A 14,137-nucleotide genomic window follows, 5' to 3' on the forward strand; every position below is an offset into this window, starting at 1 on the left:
TTAGCGGGAGAACGGCAGAAGAGGAGCGCTGACCAGCACCGCAGTGAAGCCCCCGTATTTGCACCGGGGGACAGGGTCTGGCTTTCGACCCGAAACTTGTCCCTCCGCCTGCCCTGTCGGAAGCTGGGGCCGCAGTGTGTGGGGCCGTTCAAAGTCCTGAGGAGAATAAACGAGGTGTGTTACAGGTTACAACTTCCTAGGTATTACCGTATTAACCCCTCGTTTCATGTGTCTCTCCTCAGGCGTGGTGGTGGCTGGTCCCCTGCAAGAAGGTGAGGTGCCTGAGGTCCCTCCGTCCCCTCTGGACATCGAGGGGTCCCCGGCGTACACAGTTCGGGGCATTCTGGATTCGAGACGCCTGGTGGGGTGCCTACAGTACCTCGTGGACTGGGAGGGGTATGGTCCGGAGGAGAGATGCTGGGTTCCGGTGGGAGACATTTTGGACCCTTCTCTCCTGATAGATTTCCACCGCCTCCACCCGGATCGCCCAGCACCTCGTCCTCCGGGTCGTCCTCGAGGACGGTGGCGGCGCGCTGCGGGAGCCGCGCATCAGGGGGGGGTACTGTCACGACTTTGGTTTTGTCTGATTGGTATTCACCTGTGTGTTGTTTAGTTAATTAGTGTCTGTATATGTAGTAGGTTGTCCCGCCCTTGTTTTGTTGCGGGATTGTTATTTTTGTATTCATGTCAGTCGGTGTATCTTGTGTTGTTATTCTCCGGTCTGTCTTTATCCTGTGTTTGTCATGTCTTATTATGTCTTGTTCCTGTTCTTTCTCTTCACTCTATCTCTCTCTATTGGTCTTATTAGGTTACCTTCTCTTTCTCTCCTCTTCCAGCTGTTCCTCATCTCCTCCAACTACCTTGTTCACCCTTTTCCCACCTGTTCCCTTTTTCCCTCTGATTAGGTCTCTATTTCTCTCTCTGTTCCTGCTTCTTTCGGTGTCAGATTCTAGTTTGAGTTTCTCATGCCAGAAACAAGCTATCGTCTCGTTTGCTTCATCCTTGTCCTATCCTGTCGGAATCTGCCTGGCAGGTGCATCCTGTACTCAGCTAACTGTCTTTCGTTTGCACTGTGTCCAGTTCATCTGATGCTACGTGAGATCAGGTACCACTGTTCCTCTACGACCCGCGCCTACCCAGAGCGACCTGCAGCCTGTCGCCGCTAACCCAGCTATTCTCCTCTGCTGCTAAGAAGGGGACTCTCTTGTAAATTATCAGAGGGACTTTATGTTTCATTTGTCGCCCTCTCTGCGGGTTGTCTATTTTCCCATTATCTACATCTGAAGAGGATCTATGTCTTCCCTGTGTTCACATTAAAGAACTCTGTTTTTGTTAAACCGCTTTTGGGTCCTCACTCAAGTGCATAACAGTGTTGGATTGTTCACCCTGTGTGTGTTGGGTTGACCGTGTTTCTTGTTCGCCGGAGAATAAACTATCTGCTCTCTGCACCTGATTCCACCCACCTTGTTAAGACGTGACAGGTATAGATGGTACAATGACTATCTACACATTGGTTGTTTTCTCACATAAACTGAAAATACGTGAACTATTGGAATTCTAGCAACCAGGAAATGGCATAGCGATTTCTGCATATTGCACCTTTAAAGATCCTGAGTTTGGCCTAAATAAATACATTCAACTTCCTTTGTCTTGACTGCTGTTAAATGCTTTATTCATCTTATCACAAGTAAGTCCATTTAAAATGAGTTTGGCAGAGAAGCAATGCATTTTTTTTTACCTTGATTTAACCAGGCATGTCAAGTAGCTACAGTAATTATATGTTACAGTAATACAGATAATAATGTTAATAAAGTGGGAGTTGATAAACAGAGAATTCATTGGACTGTTTCATTCATCCAGTTCTACTGTCTGATCCCAGCATACACCACTGTCTCCATGTGACCTCTCTGTCTTCTAGACCTGTTCTTCTTGTTGCTCAGATTCAGAGCTACGTAATGGAGACTGTCTCCATCTCGGTCCTGTGAGAAACAATTATAAAGGTGGGAGGGGGAAATAATAACATGTGTTATTATTTAGCATAAACATTTCCATACATATTTCTATGGTAATACAAAATGTAAGGAATTCTACTTACCCCTGCATCTGTTGAAGAGACTGCTGGACATGGTGTCAGAGAGACGGATCCTGAAAAGAAACACCTCAAAGATGAAGATGCAACTCCTTCTTCCCATGCAGATACATCTGTAGATGGTAATGTTAAAGAAGAGCAACTTCTAAAAGGTTGTCACTTACCTTTGCACTGCAGACACTTTCTCTGGTTCATCTTGTACATGATGCAAGCAAGGACAATGATCAGGATTAACGAGAAAGCCAATCCTACACCCAGGCAGTACACCAAGATAAGAAGATCTGCCCTATTGCCTGTGGACATTCAAACATTTATAAAGGACCTTCAGAACAGCAAGTCAATGTATATTCCACACAGTAGATCAGTAAAATATAATTAAAATACAAGCCGTATCACCTACCTTGAATGTCCAGCTTGATCCCGTTCCCAAACAGTATCTCCCCACATGAGGCCACAGCACAGTAGTAAGTCCCAGCATCAGAGAGGCTGAGGTTCCTCTTGGGGAGGTTGTAGACACAGCTCTGTGTAGGAGCCGCAGCCTCAGGGCTCTTCTCACACTGATCACTCCGGTCTCCATGGGTGTAAATGATTCCTGTATGGAAGGGATTCTCCTGAGCCATGTCTGAACCAATAGACACTGTGTTCTCCTACACAGGTCTGAGTGGGTATTGTACAGTTCAGAGTCACATAGTCTCCTGGCTGGACTGACTCGGACACAGGCTGCTGGAGCACAGACATTTTTCTGTACCCTGAACCTGCCAAGAATGTTTATAAGTCAGTACAACTGTCCCCAATGTTGTGTCCCAAGTTAACATGGTTGAAATCATATACAGTCATATCTGATCATGTGAATACAGCATAATTAAGCCATTGTATCCAAAACGTAATGTGGAAAAATCCCTTGACATTATAAGTTCAGAAAATGAGTTACTATTTCCTTTGTTTGTAAATTCAGATGTTGTACCTTTCACAGTGAGAATGACTCCTGCTCCAAACTCCACCTGGTTGGCATAAGAGTTCCCACAGTAATATGTGGCTGAATCAGAGAGCTGCATGTCTGAGATCTTTAGGTGATTCATTCCTTCACCGCTTTGCACTGAGAAGCTAGTGTTACCCTTAAATTCATGGTAAAATGTTGCATTCTTGTTATACTTGTAGAAGGTTGATAAGAGTTGAGGATTGTGACCCATTGTTTGCTTGTACCACATAAAGTACCGTGCCATGTTGCCTTTATAGAAGCAGTGCAAAGTCACAGTCTCTCCAACATTGGCTGTAACAAGATGAATTTCCGAGGATTGTCCAGCAGCTAAAATACACACAGAAACATGATCCATTGCTTACACAAGTCCTTTATGTACCCAAAAAAATGATTGATGAATTGCATCAATTAAGCATCTGAGTCTACATCCCTTAAAACCTCTTGAAACTCCCCATCCCGGATCCGGGATCGTGAATAAAGCCTCAGGCTCATTAGCATAACGCAACGTTAACGATTTCTGAAAATCGCAAATAAAATGAAAATAATGCGCCTACTTTCAAGCTTAGCCTTTTTCTTAACCTCTTGAAACTCTAGGGGCGCTATATCATTTTTGGATAAAAAGACGCCCGTTTTAAGCCCAACATTTTGTCACAAAAAGATGCTCAACTATGCATATAATTGGTAGCTTTGGAAAGAAAACACTCTGACGTGTCCAGAACTGCAAAGATATTCTCTGTGCGTGCCCTAGAACATGAGCTACAGGCAAAACCAAGATGAGATGGCATCCAGGAAATGAGCAGGATTTTTGAGGCTCCGTTTTCCATTGTCTCCTTATATGGCTGTGATTGCGCAAGGAATGAGCCTGCACTTTCTGTCGTTTCCCCAAGGTGTCTGCAGCATTGTGACGTATTTGTAGGCATATCATTGGAAGATTGACCATAAGAGACCACATTTACCAGGTGTCCGCCCGGTGTCCTGCGCCGAAATTGGTGCGCAAAACTCAGCTGCAAGTATTTTTCCATGGAATTCAGAGAAGAAAGCAGGCTTCCACGAACGATATATCAATGAAGAGATATGTGAAAAAACACCTTGAGGATTGATTCCAAACAACGTTTGCCATGTTTCGGTCGATATTATGGAGTTAATTCGGAAAAAGTTTGACGTTGTTGATGACTGAATTTTCGGTTCGTTTTGGTAGCCAAATGTGATGTACAAAACGGAGCGATTTCTCCTACACAAAGATGCTTTCAGGAAAAACTGAACATTTGCTATGTAACTGAGAGTCTCCTCATTGAAAACATCCGAAGCTCTTCAAAGGTAAATGATTTTATTTATTTGGTTATCTGGTTTTTGTGAAAATGTTGCGTGCTAAATGCTACTCAAAATGCTAAGCTAGCTTAGCATACTCTTACACAAATTAGTGAATTGCTATGGTTCAAAAGCATATTTTGAAAATCTGAGATGACAGTGTTGTTAAATAGATTTAGCACCACCCCATGCAACAGCTACAGGCAGTACTCCCGATGACCTATAGGGGGGACTGTTATACATAGAACATATCCTGATATGTACAGTCGTGGCCAAAAGTTTGAGAATGACACAAGTATTAATTTTCACAAAGTTTGCTGCTTCAGTGTCTTTAGATATTTTTGTCAGATGTTACTATGGGATACTGAAGTATAATTACAAGCATTTCATAAGTGTCAAAGGCTTTTATTGACAATTACATGAAGTTGATGCAAAGAGTCAATATTTGCAGTGTTGACCCTTCTTTTCCAAGACCTCTGCAATCCCCCCTGGCATGCTGTCAATTAATTTCTGGGCCACATCCTGACTGATGACAGCCAATTGTTGCATAATCAATGCTTGGAGTTTGTCAGAATTTGTGTTTTTTTGTTTGTCCACCCGCCTCTTGAGGATTGACCACAAGTTCTTTCTTGACAAAAATATCGATGTTTTGTTCCCCGAGCCACTTAGTTATCACTTTTGCCTTATGGCAAGGTGCTCCATCATGCTGGAAAAGGCATTGTTCGTCACCAAACTGTTCCTGGATGGTTGGGAGAAGTTGCTCTCGGAGGATGTGTTCGTACCATTCTTTATCCATGGTTGTGTTCTTAGGTGTTCTTGTGAGAGAGCCCACTCCCTTGGCTGAGAAGCAACTCCACACATGAATGGTCTCAGGATGCTTTACTGTTGGCATGACACAGTAGCGCATCACACAGATGGTAGCGCTCACCTTGTCTTCTCCGTACAATCTTTTTTCCAGATGCCCCAAACAATTTGAAAGGGGATTCATCAGAGAAAAGGACTTTACCCCAGTCTTCAGCAGTCCAATCCCTGTACCTTTTGCAGAACATCAGTCTGTCCCTGATGTTTTCACTGGAAAGAAGTGGCTTCTTTGCTGGCCTTCTTTACACCAGGCCATCCTCCAAAACTCTTCGCCTCACTGTGCATGCAGATTCACTCACACCTGCCTGCTGCCATTCCTAAGCAAGCTCTGTACTGGTGGTGCCCCGATCCCGCAGCTGAATCAACTTTAGGAGATGGTCCTGGCGCTTGCTGGACTTTCTTGGGCGCCCTGAAGCCTTCTTCACAACAATTGAAACGCTCTCCTTGAAGTTTTTGATGATCCGATAAATGGTTGATTTAGGTGCAATCTTACTGGTAGCAATATCCTTGCCTGTGAAGCCCTTTTTGTGCAAAGCAATGATGACAGCACGTGTTTCCTTGCAGGTAACCATGACTGACAGAAAAACAATGATTCCAAGCTTCCAGTCTGTTATTCGATCTCAATCAGCATGACAGAGTGGTCTCCAGCCTCGTCTTCGTCAACAATCACATCTGTGTTAACGAGAGAATCACTGACATGATGTAAGCTGGTCCTTTTGTGTCAGGGCTGAAATGCAGTGGAAATGTTTTGGGGAGATTCAGTTCATTTACATGGCAAAGTGGGACTTTGCAATTAATTGCAATTCATCTGATCACTCTTCATAACATTCTGGAGTATATGCAAATTGCCATCATACAAACTGAGGCAGCAGACTTGGTGAAAATTAATATTTGTGTCATTCTCAAAACTTTTGGCCACAACTGTTCAGTGAACAGGTGTGAAGCATTACTGTGAGGGTATGTGGAGGAAACACCTACAGAATGAAAGTCAGTGTTATCCCTGTCATTCGTGTGCTAACTCAAATGTAGGCTACTAGTTGAGAGTTTAGTAGGGGTGTACCTCGGTGGTTAGGCCTCTTCACTGTAGCCTAGTATACATTGATACAATTTCTTCTTTAAACTCTGTAAACAAATGATTGTAGTTTGAATGAATTTTGAATAAACCTATGATCTTGTAAGTGACAAGATATAGGCTATATGACATACAGTATACAGTATATATAAGTGGACTGTGTTGCTTATTGTCATGGTTGTGAACAACATTGAAAGAAGTAGAGAAAACAGAGTGACACCACATAGACATCCTGCTGAAAACCACATAGAGGCCCCGGACTGTGGAAAAGGCCAGCAGGCCTGTCCAAAGCGTAGAGACGGTCTTGTTTTGTGCTCACAGCAGACCACAGAGGGCAGGTACATGTGAACATTTCGCTGTGTGGGTGCATGCATGGGTGGGTTTAGCATTTATCAGTAGGTTGGGTAAGCAGAAGCCCTCTGCACACATTCATACAGACATACTGTATGTACAGACCAGAGGAGAAGGGACAAGTCTATTTCAGTCAATATCAGTTGTTTAATGGACATTTATTGATGCTAAAAGTAGCAACATATGCAGGGATTTCAGAAGAGCAATTTAGTCTACTGACATACACTACCAGTCAAAGGTTTGCACACACGCACTCATTCAAGGGTTTTTCTTTATGTTACTATTTTCTACATTGTAGAATAATAGTGAACACATAAAACATTGGAATAACACATATGGAATCATATAGTAACCAAAATATTTTAGATTCTTCAAAGTAGCCACCCTTTGCCTTGGTGACAGCTTTGCACACTATTGGCATACTCTCAACCAGCTTCACCTGGAATGATATTCCAACGGTCTTGAAGGAGTTCCCACATATGTTGAGCATTTGTTGGCTGCTTTTCCTTCACTCTGCAGTTCTTATGAATGTCCAGCTTGGTCCTGTTCCCAAACAGTATCTCCCCACAGCACAGTAGTAAGTCCCAGCATCAGAGAGGCTGAGGTTCCTCTTGGGGAGGTTGTAGACACATCTCTGTGTAGGAGACCCAGCCTCAGAGCTCTTCTCGCACTGATCACTCCTGTCTCCATGGGTGTAAATGATTCCTGAGCAGGATTCTCCTGAGCCATGTCTAAACCAATACACACTGTGTTCTCCTACACAGGTCTCAGTGTGTATTGTACAGTTCAGAGTCACAGAGTCTCCGGGCTGCTGTACAATAGACATACTCTTGGACTCTAAATCTGAAAAGAGTGGCATATTAATATCATGGTCTATGAATTGTATTGTCCTGCTAGATTTATTACAATTACAATACACAATTTATAATGTGTATTTAGAATATCATGGATGAAAAATTAATATCCAAAATATAGAACTAAGTTAGGTTACCTTTGACTTTGTCCATTTAAATAGCAGCAGAGTAGTATGTAGCTGAGTCCCCTAACTGACTTTTCTAGTTAAATAAAGGTTAAATAAAAATGAATAAACGGTGTCTTGGATAAGGTCAGGTTAAAGCTGTCAACTCCTCTCTTCACACTCAGACGTTTAGTCCCAGTGAAGTCCTTGGTAAAGTTATATACTTTCCCATTTGTTTGAGAATTAGAAACATCATCAACAGTGACACTATCTTTGAATATATCATCTTGAGTGGAGAAAGTCTACCCATGTGTACAACACTTCAACAAAGGGCTAATGGGTGATTGGTTGAACTGGACCCAATATTCTTTGTTGACGCCTCATTCAGACAACCATTGTCTTGTGGTCTATTGCACCAAACAGAGTCACACAGTCTACTGGCTGGACTCACTGAGATACAGGAAGCTGTAGAATGCAAGTAACTGTCTTGAAGGTTTTACTTGTTTGGTGTGTGGTAGCAGAATCAGAATTAATTAGGTAACATAGATAAATGTTTTATCTTATTTATTGTCATTAGAATGTCTTCTTTTTGAATAATACGGTTGGCAGTTTGCAGTTATCCCTTCTCTGCTAGGGCTCAGTTACTTGGGGCACAGAGAGGGGAGAGGTCAGGATAGCCTTATCTGTGAATGTGTCTGTAACTATTCCTAAACCATGTGAAGGGATGGCGTGATTAATGGGGAACCAGTTAGTTGGCTCCACAATGTCTGTGTGCCAGTCACTCCCCTCCGTGAGCTTGTCCAGGAGGGGTTGTATTTAAGATGGGAGTATCTATAATTGACAATTGATATATGCCATTAGATGAGGTAATGTTTTGGTCCGAAGTGGTACCAAGAACGAGATAGGAACTTCCTTTAGGAGACCAAACTGAACGATAATTTATAGCTAATGCTGTCTGGCTATGGGATACTCCTCTCTCAAGTAACATCTTTCTTTGTGTAATGTTCCTGTAGATCTGTTATTTGTCATGTGAGTTGAGATGGGTGTGTCTTGCCTATAAATGATACTAAGAACTGTTTTGTAAGCACTCTCAGGGAATTCATTTATAGACACTGAATTGATCTGAGAGTCACAGGGCTATGGTGAAGCTCATATATAATTAAAGATGGGAGTTTATAATATACTCTGACTTGTGTGTTGTTTGCTCTCTCATGATTTGGTAATACTGGAAATTTCCACGACAGGTGGTTTGTGGGTTTCTCACCTCTTTGGAGAACCCTGGTTCAAAATATTAGACTATTTTGTTTCTCACCTCTCTGGAGAAACCTGGGTCAAAATAGTAGGCTATTTGTTTTCTCACCTGTCTGGACAGCCCTGGGTAAAAAATAGTAGGCTATTTGTTTTCTCACCTGTCTGGACAGCACTGGGTCAAAATAGTAGGCTATTTGTTTTCTCACCTGTCTGGAGAAACCTGGGCCAAAATAGTAGGCTATTTGTTTTCTCACCTGTCTGGACAGCCCTGGGTAAAAAATAGTAGGCTATTTGTTTTCTCACCTGTCTGGACAGCCCTGGGTCAAAATAGTAGGCTATTTGTTTTCTCACCTGTCTGGACAGCCCTGGGTAAAAAATAGTAGGCTATTTGTTTTCTCACCTGTCTGGACAGCCCTGGGTCAAAATAGTAGGCTATTTGTTTTCTCACCTGTCTGGAGAAACCTGGGCCAAAATAGTAGGCTATTTGTTTTCTCACCTGTCTGGACAGCCCTGGGTAAAAAATAGTAGGCTATTTGTTTTCTCACCTGTCTGGACAGCCCTGGGTCAAAATAGTAGGCTATTTGTTTTCTCACCTGTCTGGAGAAACCTGGGCCAAAATAGTAGGCTATTTGTTTTCTCACCTGTTTGGACAGCCCTGGGTCAAAATAATAGGCTATTTGTTTTCTCACCTGTTTGGACAGCCCTGGGTCAAAATAGTGGGCTATTTGTTTTCTCACCTGTCTGGACAGCCCTGGGTCAAAATAGTAGGCTATTTGTTTTCTCACCTGTCTGGACAGCCCTGGGTCAAAATAGTAGGCTATTTGTTTTCTCACCTGTCTGGAGAATCCTGGGTCAAAATAGTAGGCTATTTGTTTTCTCACCTGTCTGGACAGCCCTGGGTCAAAATAATAGGCTATTTGTTTTCTCACCTGTCTGGAGAAACCTGGGTCAAAATAGTAGGCTATTTGTTTTCTCACCTGTCTGGAGAAACCTGGGTCAAAATAGTAGGCTATTTGTTTTTTCACCCTTACTTTAGTTACACTCTATTACATTTTTCTCCATTGTAGAAGACAAGCAAAACCAAATGTACCTATAGTATTTGAAGGAAAACTATTATTATTTTGAACAGACCAGTCAACAGTTACTGTACGTCTATACATTGAACATGTCTTGTCTAGCGGTTAAGAGCATTGGGCCAGTACCTGAAAGGTTTCTGGTTCGAATCCCCTCACCGAGGATGTGCCCTTGACCCTACTCAATCCGGTAAGTTGCTCTGGATAAGAGCATCTTCTAAATGACTAACATGTAAATGTATAAGGGTGACCAGGGGTAGAACAGTGGAAGTGTATATGGGATAAACACCTACAGAATGAAACAAGTCGTGTCAGTCTCATTCTTTGCATGTCAGTCTCATTGCCTATCATTCACAGAAACATGCATTAACTTTAGTGTAACACCTGTGAGTGCATCACTGATTGGACACCCCAGTGCATCACTGATTGGTTAGTGTGGTTCTCATAGGAGGCAATCTATCAGAAGGAGGATCCTCCTCTATTGGTCTCCTTACAGAGAACCCTGCAGTTGTCCTAGAACACTTGTCTGATTGAGAACGTACTAGTTCTCCCATGACATCATAATAAAATGGCCCCTTCCTCTGAGGCTAACAATATAGAATAGATGGTTCTGTATTACACATGACGCACATGGCACAGATGCTAAACTTGGAGAGCTCAAATAGAGTTCCTTAGCTGTTATTTGTGGTTTGTAACTGATTTCAGAAAGCTATTTATATCCGAGTAAATTTACAAAAAAATGGTTTGCTGTGACTGCAAGCTGTCAGTAGAAACATGAGCAACAATAACAAATGTAAAAACAACTGACTGACACCAGAATAGACATCCTGCTGAAAACCACAGAGACACAGAGAGCAGGGAGGAGGGTCCTGTGTGTACAAGGCCAACAGGCCTGACCAAAGAATACATATAGCCTCGTACTTAGAGAAGACTGCAAGTACCTGTGAACTTGTTAGCTGTGTGGGGGGGATGTGCGTGTCATGCTATCAACTCATCTAAAACAAGGTCAAGACATTTCATTGGAGATATGACTTTAAAACAATAGGTTGTGTGCCTAACTTATGCAAGGACTCCCTGGAACTCAATTACAAAACTACACCCTCAAACAAATGAGTCATTGTCTTCATCATGCAGTTCTCTACTGCCTGTTTCATTTTGAGTGATTGTTGCTCCTTGTTACTAAGCTACACTTTATTATAACTATGTTGAGGTTAGTAGTCATGATCCAGTGATGACGACTGCCTGGCCTGTTTGGTGGCTGCTATTTAAAGATGCTGGAAATGATTTCTAACATGTTATATATGTGTAATAAGCCTGTAACAACTATATTACCTTGTTATAGATTCTTCATAGCCGCATATAGTATTTTGTGGAATTTGATTGACTGCAAATTTCAGCTGGACACATGAACTATCACAGAAAAGCACGCTGTTAATGATACTTCCACCAATTCGTGGACATTTTGAACCCTTCTACAAGTTGCTGCCAACTCTACTGTTGAGGCAGTTATGGGGACTTCCACGTTCACTGCTGCTCCCTGTTGAAAAAGAAACGGATTGCAGTTCTGCAAGGTGCACTTATACATATTCACATTTTGTCCATGGTTTGTGAAAAGTGCTCCGTTGCAATGTGAACATTGTCAAATTTGAAATCAGTCTCTCAACCATGTCAGTTCGGTTCAAAGTATATTTAGCTAAGAAGTACATTTTTAGTTCAGTCTTTTGTTATGGTTAGAGAGTTGGGCTCTAAGTGGCATGGATGTTGGTGGTTTTGAGGGTGTGTGAAAAGAGAGTGTGGTGAGGACTGACGGTCATTGCTGGGGGTTAGAGTTGAGTTTACGTGAGTGGATCATCTATTCAGGGCAGTCAGAACACCACAGAGATCTGTGATACAGGATACAGCTAAAATACGACAGTTTGAGAGGCTAAAACGCCAGCAATAGATACATATTTACAGTTATTTTGCAACCAAGCTTCTTTTTTACATGAGCATAGGCTTGATATGGTTGTTGCACACTGAATCTGTGGGTGAAAGTGTGATATTTAAGGATGGAGAAAATGTGAATGAAAATCAAATAATTCCTCTCTATGAAAGTAGTTGAATGTTTTATTTGATCAAAATGGAACAACAGTATCAATGTAAGTAATTGTAACGTACAATGAAAAAGCCACAGTCAAACATACAGTGTAGAAAACACAGAATCAATGCAAGTTATTAAAGAGGACAGGTTGACATTTCAGTCCATGTTTTTGTGTCTCACCCAGAGTACACAGTGTCTGTCTCGGTGGCGCTCCTCTGTCTCCCCGACTTTGGTTTCTTGTGGATGACGTTCAGAGCGGCGTAATGGAGTGTATCAGGCTCTTGATTCTGAGAGGAATAACAAATATTAAAATCCAAATATTTGGTATTATATTAAATATTGCGGTATAGTGAAACAATCCTCTAAAAAAAATGCATATTTTCGTATATTGATTGAAGGAAAAATACATTGATTCAGCAACAGCTAAACAAGTGTGAGGTCAGGTTACCTGGTTATAATGACTGGGGACTGCAGGAGTACTTGGCTGAAGTTGGGTTCCTTTTAATCAAACACAAATAATCAATATAATCATCATCCTCCTACAATGAAGGGACTTTATGACCAATTTTGACCAAAACATGTCAACTAACGTAACTGTACCAACAATTGAGAAGCATACTGGATCTTGCACAATATTGTCGCTTACCTATGCACTTGCTCATCTTGTACAAAACACAAGTAAGGACAATGATGAGGAGGACACACAGACCCAACGCTACGCCAAGGCAATACATGAACAGAAGATGGTCCTCCTTACAACCATCTGTGAATATCAAATAGGGATGGAGACACTGAGACACTGAGGGATAAAGCTATGACAATGTTAGAGACACCAACAAGACTCGGCCTGATCTGAATCATATTTTATTATCTCATATACAAAGATATCTGAATAATATAGGAAAACAAAAGTATCCGAACTTTGATTATGTAGATAATTATAAAACAGAATGTCAGACGTATCACCTACCTTGAATGTCCAGCTTGGTCCCGTTACCAAGCAGTATCTCCCCACATGAGGCCACAGCACAGTAGTAAGTCCCATCATCAGAGAGGCTGAGGTTCCTCTTGGGGAGGTTGTAGACACATCTCTGTGTAGGAGACCCAGCCTCAGGGCTCTTCTCACACTGATCACTCCTGTTTCCATGGGTGTAAATGATTCCTGGACGGGATTCTCCTGAGACATGTCTGGACCAATAGACACTGTGTTCTCCTGCACAGGTCTCCGTGTGTATTGTACAGTTCAGAGTCACAGAGTCTCCTGGCTGGACGGTCTCAGACACAGGCTGCTGGAGTACAGACATGATGTTGGACTCTGAGTCTGAAGAGAGTGAGTAACTAATGTAAGACTAAGATGTTGATGAAAAACATGAAAAGCCATGTATTCATCAGTAGCATTTGATGAAGCAGTTATAAAAACGTACCAACATACAGGGCCACACATTTTGAAATTAAAGAAGCAAATGTTTAATTACCTATGACAATTAATACAGTTCCCTCTCCATATGTGAGCTCATAGATGACTGTAGTGGAACAAAAGTATGTAGCTGAGTCCCCTGGCTCTGTGTTGGATATGGTCAAGTTACAGCTGTAGTCTCCTCTCCTCACACCCAAACGTTTGGTCTCAGTAAAGTCCCTGATAAAGTTGATGGAATAATAATGGCCACCATAAAAAGAGGACGTCAAGTGGAGGGGTTTCTGTCCAAAACTCTGCTTGAACCAATGAAACCTGGTCACTGACACATTAGGACAAAAGCAGGTGAGAGTCACAGTGCCTCCCAGCTCAGTAACCATCACAGGGGTCGGTTGGATTACGTTTGGTTTGGTAAAAGCACAAACTGTCAAAGCAAACAAACAAAATGGATCAAAGACAACGACATGGATAAACCATTTCTAGCATTACAGACAGAACATCCATTTCACTCATATTCAAACGACATACATCAAAACTTAAAAAGGAGCTCAATTAAAATGTCTTACACTTACCCAAGTTAATGTAAAACAAAAATACCTCTCTATTCGTCATTGTAACATTAGTCCCTTCTGCACTGTACAGTCTGTGGGTCTGACAGTGGGACACTTTATATGCACCCTATATATGATGGCACTTTACAT

The 14,137-nt window shown here is 42.0% G+C and overlaps 1 protein-coding gene and 1 pseudogene across 1 annotated transcript; both read right to left on the reverse strand.

Moving 5' to 3' along the window:
* LOC135515506 (uncharacterized) lies at positions 1-5,172 on the reverse strand (annotated as a pseudogene).
* Positions 5,173-12,051: 6,879 nt separating this feature from the next.
* Positions 12,052-14,078, reverse strand: LOC135516286 (uncharacterized). The gene is made up of 6 exons (XM_064940456.1): positions 14,009-14,078; positions 13,498-13,860; positions 12,993-13,343; positions 12,669-12,785; positions 12,471-12,520; positions 12,052-12,309 (listed from the first exon to the last, which is right to left on the reverse strand). The coding sequence occupies exons 1-6, from the start codon at positions 14,046-14,048 to the stop codon at positions 12,199-12,201; spliced, it is 1,032 nt and encodes a 343-aa protein (XP_064796528.1). The 5' UTR covers positions 14,049-14,078; the 3' UTR covers positions 12,052-12,198.
* Positions 14,079-14,137: the final 59 nt, after the last annotated feature.

This window comes from Oncorhynchus masou, chromosome 27 (genome assembly GCF_036934945.1).
Source record: "Oncorhynchus masou masou isolate Uvic2021 chromosome 27, UVic_Omas_1.1, whole genome shotgun sequence".
NCBI classification, from domain to species: domain Eukaryota; kingdom Metazoa; phylum Chordata; class Actinopteri; order Salmoniformes; family Salmonidae; genus Oncorhynchus; species Oncorhynchus masou.